This window comes from Dermacentor albipictus, chromosome 7 (genome assembly GCF_038994185.2).
Source record: "Dermacentor albipictus isolate Rhodes 1998 colony chromosome 7, USDA_Dalb.pri_finalv2, whole genome shotgun sequence".
Taxonomy (NCBI): Eukaryota; Metazoa; Arthropoda; class Arachnida; order Ixodida; family Ixodidae; genus Dermacentor; species Dermacentor albipictus.
In genome coordinates this window covers 100,803,200-100,822,833 of record NC_091827.1, presented here as the reverse complement: position 1 = coordinate 100,822,833, position 19,634 = coordinate 100,803,200, and the positions used below count along the sequence as shown (strand labels likewise).

Sequence of the window (19,634 nt, the reverse complement as noted above, 5' to 3'; positions counted from 1 at the left end):
TCCTTTTTAAACATGTCAAAACATTGAGTTTCGCTTAAGACTCCACGTGAATGTAAACCTGGCGTGTATGAAGCGTACCTGAAGTATCTTGCAGTTGATGACTGGGCACACGGACTCTTCCATCTCAAGGTCGTTCTCGTGGAAGTATTCGCGTATGCAATCTTCGATGAACTCAACGCCGACCACGCGGTGTCCCATGTCACGGAACCTGAACGTGAAGAGAGGCAGAGGAAAAAAAACGACGTGCAAACTTTTTCTTCCCCTCCAACAGCCTAACTATACTCTCTGAAACACGAAGACTCATCCGAGTATTTTTTCGTTATTATTTGAATTACTGCAAGAACAATGTATTTTTGCGCACAAAAGTAACTCATCCGCACCTCTCTTTAGTTTTGACCTCAATAGGTGCATCAGACAGCAAAGATGCCATCGCTATAATTTTTTTTTTACAGAGCAGCTGTTTACCCCTAGCCTCTGTATGCATACCCCACATGCGTTCCCAGGTGTGTGTGTGGGGGGGGAGGGGGTTGTACCTTGGGCGGCTCATGTTCATACTAGGGACACTGCGCGTGGAGAGGAATCACATACCTCGCATGCGTTCCTAGGGGGGTACCCTGGGCGACTCATGTCCTTATTGGGGACACGGCGCGTGGACACGAATGTACACGGGTAGAGGAAAGGGGAAAGAGTGTGGCGGCGGCGCTGCCGCAAAGGAGACGGATAGGGGAGAGGGAGAACAGTATGGTGACGGCGCCTGTGCGCGTGGCCTGTTCTTCCGTGGTTATAACGCCAAGCGCGTCGGAGGTGCAGGCGTGGCTGCAGCAGCGGTTGGTGGTGGTGAAAAGCATTTATTGGGCTATAAATACAGAGAGGTGCTTCGGGAGAGACCTCTAGTGGGTCGCGCCCCTTGCAATAGTGGGCGGAGTCTCTCATTCCGGGACCCGTTGGTCTTGACCGCTGCGCAGGTCCGCCGAACTAGGGCTTGTTGGACCAATTGTTCCTGGCAACCGAGTAGGGCCGCCTCCCAGCCCTCTCGGGAAGGGGAAGGGGTGATGGGGAGAAGAGAAGGATTTTGCCTGCATGCCCAAACAATGTGGAAGGTGTCGGCCACCTCCACACAGAATAAGCAACCGCTGTCAAAAGAAGGATCAATGTGCTTGAGAACCGCCGGGCACAGCAGGGTGTTTGTAAAGAGCCTAAGGAGAGTTCGTTCGCCAGCTTTACCTAGTCCCTTCATAGAAGCCGGTTAACGGTGGTGTTCGGCATGACAGTGCTCAATAATGTCTTTAAAAGAAAGAAGAGGGCTGTGATCTGGACAAAGGCCCTCCCAAGTGATGCCTGGTGCCAGTAAGTGAGTACGCGGGCTGCCTCATGGGTGGCTTCATTACCTGGCATGCCTTGGTGGCCGGGGACCCATGTGATTGAGCGACGACTTGGATCGCAGTCACTAATACTGCGGTGAAGAATTTTGTCAGCGAGAGGAGAGATCCATCCGAATTGAAAGTTACGACAGGCTCCACGGGAGTCTGTCAGGATGAATTTATAGTCGGGATGGGAGGCTGCGAGGGCGATCGCCACCTCCTCCGCATGCGTTGAGCTGGGTGCTCTGAACGAGAGGCCGTCCACTTGTCTTTCTTCGTGTATGATTGCAACCGTGTACCATCCCCCCTGGAGTGGTTGGGGCCTACAATATCAACGTAGAAGACGTGTTTCTTAGAGTCATAGCGGCGGTGCAGGGCATTGGCCCGCGCCTGCTGCCGGCCATTATGGTCCTCCTTGGTCATCTTAGTAGGAAGGGGTCGAACGTAGAGGGCGCGTCTGCACAGTTCGGGCACTCGAACCCTTTCCATCGTGGGGTGGTGCTGTTTAATATCTAACCGGTCCAAGAGGCGTAGACCGGACACGGTGTAGGCGAGATGTGCGTATTGGTTAACGAGATGCGCCTCGCGAATTTCCTGATAGGTGTTCACTACCCCCAACGCGAGAAGACGCGTGTTGAAAGTGCAGATAGGGAGGTCAAGGGCTCTCTTGAGCATGTTGCGGACTACAACCTCCAAGCAATCTTCGTCATGTTTCCGTAAGAGTAGGTATGGGGTCGAGTACAGTACTCTACTAGTTACGAAGGCATGTGCGAGCCGCACCGCATCCTTACTTCGCCACCCCCCTCGCTTGTTGGAAACGCGGCGAACCATCCGGCCCATCTGGTCGCCGACCTTGCGGAATTTGGCAAGATTTGTGTCTGCGTTGCGATGTTGATTAATGAAGATATCGAGTATTTGAATCTCCTCCACTTCTCGGATGGGGCCACTGGCGAGAGAAAACTGAACTGAGATTTTGCATTTCGGGGAAGGTCGAACATGCACAAATTGAGACTTGGACGGGGAGCATTGAAGGCCGCAGTACGTGGCATAGTGGTCTACTATGCTCGCAGCTTCTTGCAAGCATTCCTCGATCTCTCCTATGTTTCCCGTAGTGGCCCAGGAGGTGATGTCGCCGGCGTACATCGCATGCTTACTCAATCGACACCCGCCCGCTGTGCCGGGAGCTGTTTCACGGCAATGTTGAAGAGAAGCGGAGACAACACAGCGCCTTGTGGTGTGTCCCGTGCTCCCATCTCAAATGGGCCGTACTCGTTCTCTTGTAGGCGTATATAGGCCAAGCGGTCCGTTAAGAAATGTTGGATATAGTTGAATGTACGAGCGCTGCAGTTGATCTCGCTAAGATGCTTTAGTATGACAGCGTCCTTAACATTATCAAAGCACCCTTGAGATTGAATGCCAGGACTATCTTGTCGTTATGTGAGTGTTCTGTGGTTTCGAGGATGTCGTGATGAAGCTGTAAAAGGATTTTTGAGCCGACTTATGAGGTCGGAAGCCCAGCATGGTGTCGGCGAATGTGTTCTTGCTCTCGAGATATTCCGAGAGGCGGTCACGGACCATCGGTTCCACGATTTTCCCAACACATGAAGTAAGGGAGATGTGCCGGAGGTTGTCTATGTTTAGCGATTTCCCCGCCTTCGGGATAAAAGTTACCAATGATGTCTTCCAATCGGGTGGCAACGAAGTGTCCCCGGTCCAAATGGCGTTGATGTATTCGAGTAGGGTTCCGTACGCCCGATCTAGAAGGTTCGCCAATAGTTTGACGGTTACCTTATCCCTCCCGGGCGCCGTCTCCCTGCGCATTCGTGCTAGAGCCGCGCGAAGGTCGTGAAGCTGGAAAGGCTTATCCATTTCCGGATTATCGCAGCTTGAATACGAATAATCCATCCCTCGCGGGTCTCGATCCTGATTGAGGTATTGTGAGCGCAAAGCGTTCGCTAGCTGCTCCGTGTTTCCTTGAAAGTTGTGCAGTGCGATAGTGACGTGGTTCTTGGTTTCCGATCGTGTTTGTGTAGGGTCTGTGAGACTCCTGAACAGCCGCCAAGTGTTGCGGCTCGACATCTCTTTTGCTGCACTGTTACATGTATCTACCCAGTCAGTGTCGGCGAGCTAGGCAGCGTACTCGGCTGCTTGCTGAGTAAGGTCAGAGATGCGAGCGCGGAGTTTAGGATTGTGTTTCTGCCGCCGCCATCGTTTGTTTAGGCTGCGGCGAGCTTCCGAGAGGTGCATCAGGTGGTTATCTACGTCCGGTGCACGTTCCGTAAGCTGAATCTGCTTTTCGTGTGAACGGAGTGTTTGCATGAGTCCGTGCGCCCAAGTGGAGTAGCCTTGTTCCAAGAGAGAAGTTACTGGGAGGGCCTGGCGGAAAGAATTCCAGTCGGAAAGTTTGGCTTGTGCAAGGTGGCGATATAAGGGTCGAGTGTAAATGACAGTGTTCAGTATGCAGTGGTTGCTACCGAGGGTCTCCTGGGTGCTGATCCAGTCTGCGTGTCGGATGTGTTTCGTGAGGGTAAGGTCGGGGCCGGTGTCCCGAGTGACGGAATTCCCTACACGTGTTGGGTGGACCGGGTCGGCTAGAAGAAGAGCGTAGATATAAGTCCCGCCAACATACGACCGCGCGGCTCTTCCTTGCGATAGCCCCACATGGGACAGGGGGCGTTCAAATCGCCCACTATCACCAGGGGATCGCGACCCGCAATCCTAAGCGCTGATCTAAGGATTTTAGAAAAAGTGACGTTTTTTTTTTAGTTTCTGGGGGCAGTATATATTAAATATGTGTACACGGCTATCTGTCTGCCGCAGGGGGAGGACAGAGACCATCACGTACGAATATTCCAGATTTAGGTCCAGATCAACCTCCTGCGCTCTGTAGCCTTTATTGACTAGGAGACAGGTGGACGGCTCTCGCTGAACAGCGTTACAGCCCGAGAGCTTAACCGCAGCCCCGGTTTCTTGCAGTGCAAGGACTGCGGCGGGGTATCCGAGATTGCCAATGTACCCCCTTAGGTGGGCGCGTTTCGTCCTGTCTTTGAAACCCAGACAGTTCCACTGTACAAGAGAGAGAGCTTGCTGTCTTTGCGGGGGGCGCCGCCCTCTAGGGGGTTGATTGGGAGGGGACGTAGCCATGTTGATTTGAAGGAAGATCGCCTTAGAGAGCTGCCCCAGGTTCCGTCACCTGCAGCGGGAGCGATTCCGGCTCCTCCGAGAGTTCGGTTAGATCGATGGGTCGGGTGAAAAAAAATCCGATGGTGCCACATCGGAAACACGCGGGAATAGTCCGCTTATATTCGCGCACCACAGTAACCGCACTGTTATAGTGCACGTAACGCGGTACTCTATGTCCCACGAAGGTAAGCAGAGTAATCGTCGACTTCCCCAGTTTGCGGATGAAGGCTATCTCTCCTCCGCGCCACTGGACTTTAGATTTCAGGGTGATAGAAGTTTCCCGCTCTTGGACCGTAATAATCCTACGCAGACTTCACCGTTGACTTCGGCGTGTCCGACCACAGGGATGGGGCCTTTGGAAGCATTGAGTGTAAATTCCCGAACGAGCGCGTTCGCCGCATTGACGTCTTGAGCGGTGGCAATGACAATATTCTGGTCCCACATGGGCCAGACGCTAAGAATGTCCACCAAAGACGGATTTACATGCGCAGAGAGCAAAGCACCAAGCTCACCGTTCTGCAGGGCTGTCTTTAGGGAGATCGTCACTCTGGGCTTGATGACAATCGTGAAATCTTCTTTGCGGAGTCGAGGCATAGCGGTGGGCCGCCATTTCTTCGATCCCGCTGCTTGCGAGAGCTGAGGGTTGAACGTTTCAGGATTCAGAGGCACAGAAACATCGGCTCTCATGGAGAGTCCGTTGACCGCCGAGGTGTTCGAGCGTTGCTGGCATTTAAGAAGTGCCACCAACGAGAAAAGGCCTTCATCCACTATCTCCTCCGTCGGAGTAGAAGTTTCAAGCGAAGATGGTGTTTCTGCGACGACTTCTGACCATGTCATCGTCTCGGGATCATACCCGCGTCAAGCAGAGGCCGCCATGGCGGCCACGGAGAACGATGGAGGTCGAGCCCGGCCCTTAGGCCCAGCTGGGTGAAGTAGCGGAGACAAAAATGGGCCTAAAACGCCCAAAAACATGGCCCACCTGCTCCAGAGCGGTATCTTCGGGGGCCGGGTGATGTTGTCCGTCTAGTAGAAGCAAAATTAATGGGGTCCCTTGGAATTTTTCGGTAAGCCGGAGGAAAATTGGCGGAGCCGATGTGAGGCGCGTCCGCTCGCTCCGCGCTCACAGCGTTTCCCCGCAGCGGTTGCGGCAGATGCATGAGAGTTGCGGTGACCGCGGCGGCACTTGTGTCGGCGTATGGTGGTGCCGTGCGAAAAAAATTCATGATTTCAAAATGTATGCAGCCCCTGTATGCGAACCATGTACGCAGCCTAAATACAGCTTTGCTGGTAATCCATCCCCCTATGAATGTTGCGGCCCCACAATTTTTTTTCTAATTGAGGCTGTTCTTCAGACGTATGACTACGCCTTAAACAAGAGCTAACGGCAACTCTCTTGTCGAGTAGTGGCCAATCATTGTTTGAAAATGGGGCAAAACGAAGCCTTGTGCATGAGTGCGAGTGCATAGTGTCAGCTTTTCTTTTATGTTTCTAATCATCTTTCATTCTGCGTTCGCCAACCTACACTGCAAGATAGCTAACCAGGCTCGACCAGGGTAACATCGATCCCTGCCTTGGCCCTATCGATTCTCTCTCTCTCTCTCTCTCTACATATATATATATATATATATATATATATATATATATATATATATATATATATATATATATATATATATATATATATATATATATATATATATATATATATATATATAATCTCTGTGTCTCGCTAGCTTATCGGTTACATTTGAAGGGGCCTCTTTATGACGAGCTAGCAAATTTCCTAACCACATTTCTCCATTTTATTATCTACTAACCTTGGGATTACCTCCTACATGTTACAGCGAAGCTGTCTATAGCTACGCTCCGGAAAAATCATGGCACCAAATAAAGAAAGCGTCTTGCGCCAAAGCCAACTTTCTGCCGCATGTTCTGTAACTCTCAATCTAATGTAGATAGCTCGGAAAAAAATGCACTGAAATTGGCCGCTAAGACGACTTTATCATTACGCCAAGTTTCATTTACTTATCATAATCAGTTAGTTCACAGTGACGTTGCAAATACTGTGGCATTCTCTACTGCTGTCAATACGTGGGCTTCTACAGGAGCGAAACGGACTGCCCCATGTTTGTCCGCTAGAATAAAACTCTAGTCCTTGCAGGTTTCATTCCGCTAATTAACTAGGAAGTATGCACGATCGCAAATTACAAACAAACGTGTTTTGTTTCCTGCAATCCTTTGGACTACGCCCGGTACGCGCATACCGTCGCTAGCATCGAGGCTCGGCTTAACGGCCACCTGCGTCTAAACGACGTTCCGTCGCAGCTGCGTCGGCGACACCTGCGTCTTCAGAGCGGCGCCGCAAAAGCCCTTCGGCGGTGGCTCTGTGCATGTATGACGTAGTGCGTGACGTGGTGCGCACCTGATAAGGCAACCAAGGGGAATTCTGGTACCATTTAGCTCCACCGTTCTCTTTCGGGAGGACACGCGTGATCCGTACGCCTGGAGAGTTACATATCAACAGAACTTTATACCAGCATGATTTATACCACCCTAGCAGCTTCGCTCGTCAACCACTTTCGCAGGGTGAAATGGCTCCTTGATTTTCTCCTGCTGGCTTTCTCTCTATCTCTCTCTCTCTATCCCTCTAGATGCATTTTCCTTCTTGTCGACTCAACTTTCTTACTCAGCTGATCGTCATTATTATGTCCCCTGCAGGACGAAGACCTATACAAGTGACCTCCATTTACCCCTGTCTTGTGCCAGCTGACACTATAATCAACAGCTTACGGCTATCATCGAAAAAAAAAGTGTGCGTTCATTGCATTCTACCAGCACCAGCATAGGGAGCGGAAACATGAAGTTTAACACAGAACTTTGAAAAGAAGTTTAGAACCGCGCATGGAACGGTGGAACAAACTATAGTAGGCGTAATGCAAAGTGACAGGAAGACAGCGATATTTGGGCTAGATGTGAAACAGACATCGCCAATATTCTAGTTCATATTAAAAAGAACTCGTGCAGCCCATGTTCGAATCTATGCGAAGGGAAGCTCGATAAAAGCACATAATTAAATTCTTCACAGCTAACTGCGATGCGTACAATTTGGTGCTGAAAGTTGTACGCACAGAAAAGTATGACACGCATTAAGCAATATTAAGGAATTCTGTGCTTATTGTGTCACAGTGGGACACGAACATTCAGGAGGATTGGTCATGATTGGACATGACCCCAGTGACATATATTGAATGGCTAAATCAAATTAAATCAAGAAATTCCTGAATTATAGAGAGAGAGAGAGAGAGAGGAAAGGGGAAAGGCAGGGAGGTTAACCAGAGAAAAAAAATCCGGTTGGCTACCCTACGCTGGGGAGAGAGGGGAGGGGAGGTAAAGTGGAAACAAAGTAGAGATAAGGAAAGGAAGGATCATAGACACACAATCACAATCGGTCACTGTCACCGAACACTGTCATCGCACAGCACACTGACACCTGTAGCACTATCAACATCTGTTCAGGCTACAGTCGCCTGTCCAGTTCTGTCGCCCTCAAGAACCGCAACAGTGCCCTCGTCGCCCTCTGCTGCGATGGCTTATGATGGCGGTATCTTAAGATGAGTTCCTCTGTGAGAGGTCTTTGGTCAAAGCGCGCTATCGCGGTTGCAAGTGATTGTCTCTGTAAAGTATATCGAGGACAGTCACAAAGAAGGTGTTGAAAAGTCTCCTCGTTACCACAGTCATCACACGAGGCGTCGTCGGCCCATCCAATTCGGTAAGCGAAAGACTTGGTGAAAGCCACCCCTAGCCATAGTCGACAAAGCAGGGCAGCTTCGCGACGACAGAGCCCAGCTGGAATACAAAGGCGTAGGGAGGAGTCAAGATGGTGGAGTCGGTAGTTGTGAAAACTTCCAGCGTTCCACAAGGATAACGTGATGTGACGGCTGATCATTCGAAGTTTTCGAGCGGCATCTGTCCTTGATAACGGTATCGGCGCCTCTTCGTCGCCTTGAAGAGCCGACCGAGCAGCGTTATCAGCGTGTTCGTTCCCTATGACTCCGCAGTGACTTGGGAGCCACTGAAATGTCACGTGGTGTCCTTTCTCAGTTAAGGTATGTATGAGTTCTCTAATCTCAAATACCAGTTGTTCGTGTGGTCCACGCCGCAGGGCTGATAGCAAAGATTGCAGTGCAGCCTTGGAGTCACTGAATATTGACCACCTTCGAGGTTGTTCTTGGTTGACGAGACGAAGTGCAGCGCGAAGGGCTGCAAGTTCCGCGGCCATCGGTGTCGTTGGGTGACATGTCTTGAAACTGATGGTGGTGGCTTTCGCTGGGAAGACCACGGCTCCAGAGGAACACTGGAGAGTTGCCGATCCATCAGTATAAATATGTACGTGTTCGGCGTACCTCTCGTGCAAAAGAAGCAGAGTTAGTTGTTTAAGAGCTGGAGATGACAGCTCAGATTTTTTCCTGATTCCTGGTACGGTGAGGTGCACTGCGGGTCGAGCCAAACACCATGGAGGAATCGACGGCTTAGTTGCGGGGGTGTAGCCTGATGGGAGGCAGGTGTAATACTCCGAAATCGTAGTACAAAAAGCTGCCTGCGGCCTTTCTGATGGTAGTGTTGCCAGATGGTGGGAACAGGCACGGGCAACGTGCCTAATGTGCACTCTCAACACTTCTACCGCAATGTGTGTTTGTATAGGTTGGTCCTGAGCAATCGCAATAGTCGCTGCTGTCGATGTGCATCTTGGCAAACCAAGACAAACCTCCTGAATTATAAATAACCAATGCATTAACAGATCAGTGTGCTTTAGAAATGCCTGTGAGCTGGCATATTATGTGCAGGTTTCATGCAGGAATCAATTTTTTCCGCAGAAGTAAGCCGGACATACCTGGTTAGTATAGAAGGTTGATATGAATGAGCCACTTTTTGGTAGGTTTACATATCCTGCTTATATATATATATATATATATATATATATATATATATATATATATATATATATATATATATATATATATATATATATATATATATATATATATATGATTACGATTTGATCAAGCTATGCTCAAGAAACGAGCCACCACGAGAACGACGACGAAGTTGGTCGGTGCGCTTGGTGCGATCGAGTGTCGGCCTGGCTACCTGGCTCCAGTGTGAATAGCCTGTAAATAGCGTCTTCTGTCTGTGTCTTTCCACACGCAACATGATATATATATATATATATACATAGTGAAGTAGACGCGCGTATGAAGCGGTTTATTGACGTTTCGGCCGGGGTCCGGCCTTCATCAGATTCTGATGAAGGCCGGACCCCGGCCGAAGCGTCAATAAACCGCTTCATACGCGCGTCTACTTCACTGTGAATATTTACCCGGACCCAGAACTGCTTTTTTTCTGGTATATATATATATATATATATATATCATCAGCCTATTTTGTGCCCACTGCAGAACGAAGGGCTCTTCCTGCGATCTCCGATCACCGCCGTCCTGCGCCAACTGATTCCAACTAGCACCCGCGAATTTCCTCATTTCATCGCTCCACCTACTCTTCTGCCGTCCTAGACTGCGTTTCCCTTCGCTTGGTACTCATTCTGTAACCCTAATGGTCCAACGGTTATCTAACCTGCGCATTACATGACCTGCCCAGCTTCATTCTTTTTCTCTTGATGTCATTTAGAATATCGGCTATACACATTTGCTCCCTGATCCAAACCGCTCTCTTTCTGTCTCTTAACGTTATGCCTGGCAATCTTCATTCCATCGCTCTTTGCGCGGTCCTTAACTGCGTCTCAAGCTTCTTTGTCAATCTCCAACTCTCTGCCCCATATTTCAGCACCGGTAAAATGCACTGATTGCACACTTTTCATTACAATGATAACGGTTAACGTCCAGTCAGGAGCTTACGATGTCTGCCGTATGCGATCCAACCCACTTTTTCTTTTCTATGAATTTCCTTCTCATGATCAGGATTCGCTGTGATTAATCAATATAAGCAAACGTACTCATTCACTGACTCTAAAGGCTGACTGGCGATCCTGAAGTCTTGTTCCTTTGTCCGGCTATGCATCATTATCGTTGTCTTCTGCATATTAATCTTCAACACCACTCTTACACTCTCTCTGTTAAAGTCTTCAATCATCTATTGTAACTCGCCTGCATTGTTGCTGAATAGAACAATGTCATCGGCGAACCGAAGGTTGCTAATATATTCGCCGTCGATCTTTACTCCTAAGCCTTCCCAGTTTATTAGCTTAAATACATCTCAGCACGCAGTTAATAGCAGTGGAAAGGTTGTGTCTCCCTGTCTGACTCCTTTCTTTATAGGTATCGTCCTGCTTTTCCTATGTAAAATTAAGGTAGCTGTAGAACCTCTGTAGATATTTTCCAAGGTCTTTAGGTAAGCTTTTTGTACTCCTTGATTACGTAAAGCCTCTATGACTGCTGGTAACTACTGAATCAAATGTTTGTCGTAATCTATGAAAGCCATATAGAAAGGCTTATTGTACCCTGCGGATTTCTCAATAACCTGAATAATGACATGGATGTGTGTGTGATTCATTGTAGCGCATTCCTTCCTGAAGCCAGCCTGTTCCCTTGATTCACTAAAGTCCAGTGTTTCCCTTATTCGATCGGAGATTATTCTGGTAAATATTTTATATAATACTGGGAGTGACCTAATCGGCCTATAACTTTTCAACTCTTTAACGTCTCCTTTTTTTGTGGATTAGTATAATATCTCCATTCTTCAAGTTTTCTGGGCCTTTGCAGTCGATAGACACTCCGTATAAAAAGCGGCCAGTTTTTCAAGCATTATGTCTCCTCCATCTTTGATTAAATCGACTGTTATTCCACCTTCTCCTGCCGCTCTTCCTCGTTTCGTGTCTTGCAAGGCCCTTCTGACCTCATCGCTAGTTATAGGAGGAGTTTCTGTATCCTGTGCATTACTGTTTCTAATGGAGGTATCCTGACACCTCTGGGTATTGTACAGGTCAGTATAGAATTATTCTGTTTCTTTTACTATATCTTCGAGATTGCTGATAATATTCCCCTGCTTTTCTTTCAGTATGTACATCTTGGTTTGTCCTATGCCAAGTTTTTTTTCTCACTGATTTCAGGCTGCGTCTATATTTTACGGCTTAATTCTTCAGCCTTTCTCACGTTATAGTTTCAAATATCACATGTTTTCGACTTGTTAATCAGTTTTGACAGTTCCGCGAATTTTATCTTATCTCTTGAGTTGGACACTTTCATTCTTTGTCGTTTCTTTATTAGGTCCTTTGTTACTTAGGAGAGCTTCCCTACTGGTTGCCTTGTAGCCCTGCCTCCCACTTCAATTGCTGCCTCTGAAGCCAGCCTAGTTACGGTTTCATTCATTAGCTCTATATTATCACCATCTCTCTCTTCAAAGGCTGTATATTTGTTTGCAAGTACGAGCCTGAATTTGTCTCCTTTTACCCTTACTGCTTCTAGGTTGACCTGTTTCTTCTTGACCAATTTTTCTGTTTCTCTCTTCAAATTGAGGTGAATCCTAGCCCTCTCTAACCTATGATCACTGCACTTTACCCTACCTATCACTTCTGCATCCTGCACCATATATGCTGGGATCGGCCGAAAGTATTAAGTCAATTTCATTTCTTGTTTCACCATTAAAGTTTCTCCAGGTCCACTTTCTGTTGCTACGCTTCCTGCAAAAGGTGTTCATTATTCTCAGCTTATTCCTTTCCGCAAATTCTACCGGCATCTCTCATCTAGCGTTCCTAGAATCGACGCCGTAGTTGCCAATTGCTTGTTCACCAGCCTGCTTTTTCCCCACTTTTGCATTGAAGTCACCCATTACTACAGTATACTGAGTTTGGACTTTTCTCATCCCTAATTCAACATCTTCACAAAACTGATCTACTTCCTTATCATCGTGACTGGATGTTGGAGCGTAGGCTTGTACTACCTTTAATCTATAGCTCTTAATAAGTTTGCTTACGACTACATCTACCCTCTCATTAATGCTGTAGAATTCATCAATGTTGCCCGCTATGTCTTTATGGATAAGGAAACCTACCCCGTATTGCTTCTGATCTGGGAGACCTCTATAGCAGAGGACATGTCCGTTATTCAGCAATGTGTAGGCCTAATCTCACTAAGGCCGATGATACTCGCTCATTAAAATCTCGTAAAACGCGCAGTAGGAAATTCGTGTTTCGATAATTCTTTGATGAAGTCATGTGACCAAAAAGTGGAAACCAGTTTCAGAGATTAAGCCAAGCGCCTGGCAGATTCTGGTTACCCGATGCGTATGTTCATCTCTGTCGCGGAGGGCTTGAGTAGGAAGTGTAAAAACGCATAGAAGGGAAGCAGTTCCACTGCTAGAGCAAAGAAAGTTGCTGTGGTACCATACATTCATTGTATTTCACATAATCTTAGAATAGCGGCAAAGTCAGGGGCAGACGTGGTTTTCTCTGCCGCTGAGTGTCTACAGATGCTAAACAGGTTAATTCAGAGAATAACAAAAGGAACGCATGTTCCACTCAACATCGCAAACAATTTGTAACTCAAAACGTTGTATCTGCCATTCCGCTTTCTTGCGGAAGAACGTATGCTGGTCAAATAGCAGATGCATCAATGAGAGACTAAAGGAGCATCAATATAAGGTCACTAGGGTAATCTTGGGTCATTTGGGCATTCGTTGCCGAGACTGCCCCTGCAAACCAACGTTTCGAAGTATTTCTATTTTGTTTAGGGCTCACAGAAGGATGCCTAGGGAGGTTGTGGAGGCTTATGAAATTGCAAAATTAAAGGAAATATGCGTGAACAAGCCATTAGTGTTGCTATCTGAAAAAGCGATACGATTCCTCGGTTTATCGTCATAACTATTGCAGTATATACTTTGATCATGCCTTGGACAAGTGTACGTTTCATCGACATGCACCATTGATTGTTCTTTTTTGTTCTCTCGTTCGTTATCGCTCGGACGGTAAATATTGATTTATGCGTGCGAAGATAGAATCTATAGTTGAAAGTCAGCGCTGTCTCAGTGTGTCCGTTTCTTTCCACGTCCTCGTTCAGCCGCGCTTACACATTCTATCTGGAATTTAGATTAGTTCTACCTCCAGGGCGGATCCCTCTCGAGCCACTACGAGAGCCCTACCGGTCGAGGGGGGAGCTTCGGACACCGTGCTCGCCCAGCTCACTTGCGCTCAGCTAGCCAGGCCACCGCCAGAGTCCACTAGAGGGTCTGCACCGTTTGCTGTTCTCGATCGATGATGATGATATGTGGTGTTTAATGGCGCAAGGGCCAGGTTTGGCCAAAGAGCGCCATGACAAGATCTCGATCGAGAACGGGCCCTTGGTCTGAATCCATCCCTTGTCTTTGAGCCGGGTCTTGACCTGGATCTGGGCCTGTGTGGGGCTCCTTTCTTTTCGGTCTCTCCGAGCCTGGGGACGGACTCTAGGTTCCTCCAGCCGCTTTGTCCTTTGTTTTGCTAGGAGATCCCTTCTATCCAATAGAGTCTGCCTTCAGTCTTGTGTGGTATTCAATTTTTTTCGTTGGCGTAGTTGCTTGTGACTTTCAATTCCTGTTCCTTGTGCTCTACAGTGTTCCCATCTTTCTTTCTTTAATATATATGGTGTTTTGAAGCATCCCTTGCTTTTTGTCTCCTGTTAAATGTGCATTACCACACATTTGTTTGCAAGTACGAGCCTGAATTCGTCTCCTTTTACCCTTACTGCTTCTAGGTTGACCGCACAGATAGCCGCTTGGCTCACATTTGTGCTCTTCGGTTGGGTTCAGTGTCCCGCAAGACCGGCATTTCTTGTTTTCAGGTTGTAGGCAGACATGAGCCCTGTGCCCGACTCTTCCACAAGAAGTGCATGCACCATATTAGTTCTTGTATGAGGAACATTTGTACTCCGCACCGCTATAGTAAACAAAATGCGGCACATATATCCCTTCAAACGCAATAACCACCGAGTCTGTTTGTCTCATTCGCCTAGCATGTAGAATGTTGGGGTTTCTTTGTTTTGTCGTATTTTGGTATTCCGTGCCTTACCCCATGGGATATATTTTCCGGCTCCATGATGCATGCGGTCGTGGCGTAAGTTTCCTGGTTGATGCGAATTTCCTTGATACTGCTGTATTCTTGGCGTTTTCCAAAATCAGTGAGCTCATGATTTATGGTGTTTTGCCTTCTGTTAATTCGGAGTAGGTCTGCCTCAGCATACTCCATTCTTTCAGTTGCCGCTATAGCAGATAGCGCTCCCCGATGAGCGCTATGTGCTTTGTTGTGTCGTATCCAGGCCTTCTCCCGGTCATTATTATATTTTAGTCGCTTTCCAGCAGCTGCGGCTGCCTCGGTGCCGAGCGTCGGTACAGGTGTACGTTGGTCATGCGAGCGCTCTTTCCGCTATTGTCTCTTTCGTCCTTGTTGTTTGCCACGTAGGCGTCAGCTCTCGCTTTGTGTCTGCGTTCGTGGGCTGCGATCCATCCGTTAGCGTTGTCGTATTCTTCAGGAGGTAGCGATTCTCCTTCTATCTTCATAACCTCCATCACGCCGTCCTAGAACAAGCCGGAGGCCAGCGTCTCTCTGTGTGGACAAAGCGCTATCGCGCCGGGAGCCGAGAATATGGCGCCGTAAGATCTGGTAGTTAAGGTTAGCCAAGCCTCCGGCGTGGTGCGGAATTTGAAGACTCGTAACACCACAAAAACAAAGGTCCCACCTTGCAACTCTTGCCATCCGCTAATGCGTGCACTTTCACGTTTCCTAGGTGACACGGGCCTGGACTCATGCCTGTGAGACCAGTTGTGTAATGTCTCCTTCACCTCGTTCCTCCCATTATCACCCCCCATTGTGACCCTTTTTCTTCCCCTCTTCCCCTTCCTTTACGTAGAGTAGCAGGCCAGATTCTCCATTATCCGGCCGACCTCTCTACATTTTCCAATCACTGAAATACCTCTGTTTGGCATCCGCTGAGTCAGGAAGACGTTCGGCAAACTTCTTGGTGGTTGAACATCCCGTGGTCGGGATAGTTTCGCCGCAAAGAGGAGTTGGCGGAGCCCATACGAGAGGCGACTGAATGGCGTAGCACCGTGGCGATCTTCCCCCTTCTGCTATAGAGCTTCTTTTTTGTTTCGGCAAGATTCAGTACCGTCAAATCCCCTATCACACAAGCGGATTCTTCTAAGTCATATCTGTGATACGTGCAAAGATGTTTTTATTTGTTTGTTTGTTTGTGGTTGTTTATTTATTTATTTGTTTATTTGTTTGTTTGTATGTATGTATGCATATAAGTATGTATGTATGTATGTATGTATGTATGTATGTATGTATGTATGTATGTATGTATGTATGTATGTATTATGTATGTATGTATGTATGTACGTACGTATGTATGTATGTACGTATGAATGTACGTATGTATGTATGTATGTATGTATGTCTTTATTCATTCGTTTATTGGTTTTTCGCTGCCACTGCACGTTGTGTTTGAGCATAGCGCTTATGCGGTCTCTGAAAGGAATGTTTATATTCGTCGATTATCAGGCGTTCAAATATCACGTTAAAATGACAGGGCACTTTAAAAGCAGGAAAGACGTATTGTACCCTCACTTTTCTTTTCTCCGCACTGCATCAGGGAGTAATAAATCCGTATGTATTGTTTACTATGAACAGAAACATGCCGCAGAATTTTGTAAGGCAACTCACCATTTTAACTCGTGCGCTTTTCCACAGAGCGGAATGAACACTTGGGCATTCGTTTTTCCAGCGAGGATGGTATCCTTGTTCTCTATCAAACGACTGTGTGCAACAACAATATTCAACACTTAAACACTTCTGGAAGAGGGCAAGCTAATTTAGCGCTCACTGCTACCGGGGGCCTTTTCAAAAATATTTCATCAAATGGACAAAAAAAATTAGATAATCTGCGGTTTGTGCGAGCAAATTATCGTTAAAGAGAATCTCCTACGTGACTTTTACCCACGTACAACACGCTGCTGGGCGCCTGCATGACGTAATGTCAGTCAAGTGCTGAAAACATGGAGGCAGGAAATACTAGGAAGGAGCATACCGCGACAGGATTGAAGCCAAACCTCACGGCTCAACAGATGATCGCACGTCAAGGTACGCGTTTGATTTTAGTGTTCCCGCTGTGCGGGCAGAGCCACGGCAGGGCAGCTGAACAAGCGCACAGCGAATAAATCTGCTGGCATAGCTACCGCAGGCACCGAACTTCTCAGCAAATCAGTGAGCGAAGTTGTTCGCACCTCTTTTCTTGTTCTATGCCACGCAAGCTGGACCAGTCATCTGCGAACTTCGCAGATCCTAACAACAAAGAATTTATCCACGGCAACAGTTTAGTTATCTAGTCGAAACAGTGGTGCTTAATATGCGGCTCACCACGCTGTAAAGGGTCCCTCACCAGGCCCCATGGCAAATTTTGGTTATACGCTATAAGTTGTTGTGTGTCCGCTAGGGAGCGTTCTGTCGCAAAAATTTTTCAAATCTGCTCATTAATAGCCGAGACAAATATTTCAGTGCCGTGAACCCATTATTTCAGCTGGCGGGCTCCACTGTCAAGAAAGACGCTCTCTCCACTCACCCTCTCTAGCCTCCGCAAGCGAAATTCCTTCCCTGCGCTCTTCCATGCCGAAACTCGAGGATCGCGGGAAGCATACGTCACAGGCCCCGCCTTCATTTTTGTTTCTTCTGGTTTTTCGGCGCTGCGCACTTCTGCGAACGGCATCCCGCGCAAGCTGTTGTCTCGTTCGCACAGCGCACGACTTCGCGCGCTGTGCACAAGAAAACATGACTATCGGTATAATTCAGTGCCACATGAATAGTGAGGCACAACAAGCGGACCTGAGTGCATGATCACGCACTGAAACACGGTAGAAAATGGCATAGTTTCGGTACCTGCGCACGTGAACGCACGACCATGGGAACAATCAGACGTAGCGGAAGTACATCTCTCTTGCTTTGGTAAGAAGCAAAACAAAAAACACGCAGACATTCCGTGTGTGTGTTTTATTATTTCTCTAAACTTCAATTCGTCAACTCAAGCAACAAATCGCACAGATAACAGATGTTGTCTTGAATAATTTTCGAAGTCACGTGTCACCACGAGCGACGTCACACTGCGGACACCAATACGTAGGCGCAGGCACACGAGTACGTCATCCTCCGGCTAGGAGTGCGGCGGCCGCGAGGAGAAGGAAGAACGGCGTTCCGTTTGAAATTTCAGATCTTTCCGCGGCGCCTAGCGATATAATACTTTGTAGACACAATCGCTATCGCGCAATGTATGCTCGTGCTTGTCCGCTCAAAATGGCCAGAGCTGGTGAGGGCCCCTTTACGATCTTATACCACAAACTGCCGGGTCCGCCAATTCAACCTTCACTTTGATAAGTACGCTGGTTTATTTTGTGAATACTACGACCCAACTTTAGGAGAGCTGCCGAGAGATGGAAATATGTGCCTAAACCATGAGAGGAGCAATTTCATCAAACGTGTTCTGAGCATTTGAACAACTATCATCTGTTGAATTGTTATGAGATCAGTTTTGCTCTCTTTGTCAGTACCAACAGTAACTGTCACGTTGTCATTGTGACTTTATGCATAGGCAAGGCCGGGACCACGTATCTACTGAGCGCATTGCCACAACTGAGGTATCTATGCCACCCCCGATTAAGTAGAATTAGGCTTCTATCTCAAAAGCCTCTACACTGCAATAAAATTCCGGACATGCCCAAAAAGAACTGTTTTTTCTTTCTTTTTCGAAGAGTGCAACTTCACACAGCACACGCTATGCTATTTAGCCACAAGTCCTCATATGCATCTCAACGGACGCATGCTACTGCATGTAATATATTAAACAGAGACGGGCTTACTGTACGAAATAAGCGAGATAATGGCTGAGAGTGAATGTAGCAGGACAACTCAAAGCACAACAAAGAAAGCGCACATATTCTTGCACAAGCCAGGAGGCGCCAAGACGCTCTCATTTATCACCCCAGCGTCGCTGACGCCGGCCGCTAAGGATGCGAAGAAAATGAGACGGTATTAGGAAACGAGAACCCACGCTTCATCTTTCGTCCGAATGTCACCAACAGTGCTTTGCCGAGCTGAAGCTCAGGAATGTTCGCGCTCCTAATCTCACCTCACGAGAAATGTGTGCATTTGGAAATTATCGCAGCTCGGGCACTCTTGCTTAGCGATAAGCGATTGGTGATGTCATGGCGAATATCTATAGCGTGCTTCCCTTTTTGCTGCTATGGCGCTTGCTAGGTCGTGCATTCTGGCGCTGGTGTCGCTGAGGAAAGGTTCACCGCGAGATGCCCGTAAACGGTGTCTGACGCTGCATTCGTAAAGAAAGAATTTCTCTTACTCATCCGCTCCCCCTACCCCCCGGAACAATGCTCCTTTCCGGCGGCAACTATAAAAACAAAAACGAGGAGTTGAAATTATCAAGGTTACTACCATGATTAGGATAACGACATGGTTTTTACTTAAAGACCGCGGTGACAATTGTGTACGTGTGAGAAGGTTTTTGCCTTTCGAAGTCCTCCGACTAATGTATAGAAAGCTCACCTGCAAACGCCAGGGCGTTGCCATATAGGGCTACCTTCCTTCCACCACGCCGTCCAGAAACCCAGGCCATCGTTTACGGGTACGGTGGACATCGTAAGTGCAATAGCTTTCAACGTTTTCAGTGCAGGCGCCGAGTGGCAGCAGTGAGCATCGTGTTCGCATTTATCTGCCTAGCTGCATTCGGTGTCACCATGGCTCCTGCTCCTACGAACGTGTGCAACAGCTGCTGTCATTCAAGGGCACTGTAGAGGAGGCGCCCGCACACCAGAACTTTTAGAGGGAAAGTCACCTATCCGCGGCTTTCCTGTTGCTGCACATGTGACATCCTCGCAGTCATAAATACAATAATTAGACTAGACAGAAATGTAGTGCTAGAATTTTTGACGAAGCTGAAGCTCACCTAGCTAGACAATTAGGGCGGCACAAGCAATGCACTTCACTTGGCTTGTGGCATCTACCATGCCGCGCAAGTAACGATGCTTTCCACTTGTTTTGCATCCGCC

The 19,634-nt window shown here is 47.8% G+C and overlaps 1 protein-coding gene across 2 annotated transcripts in view; it reads right to left on the bottom strand.

The window, feature by feature from the left end:
• Positions 1-19,348, bottom strand: part of LOC135917214 (probable thiopurine S-methyltransferase) — an 86,434-nt gene extending 67,086 nt beyond the window's left edge. Inside the window, exons 1-3 of one of the 2 annotated variants that reach the window (XM_065450736.1) lie at positions 19,132-19,348; positions 16,249-16,341; positions 79-208 (exon numbers count right to left, since the gene is read on the bottom strand). In XM_065450736.1, coding sequence (XP_065306808.1) covers positions 79-208; positions 16,249-16,341; positions 19,132-19,223 — 315 coding nt within the window. In that variant the 5' untranslated portion in view covers positions 19,224-19,348. The remainder of the gene's footprint in view (positions 1-78; positions 209-16,248; positions 16,342-19,131) is intronic. The other variant, XM_065450737.1, reaches the window with a different exon arrangement.
• Between the last annotated feature and the right edge of the window lie 286 nt (positions 19,349-19,634).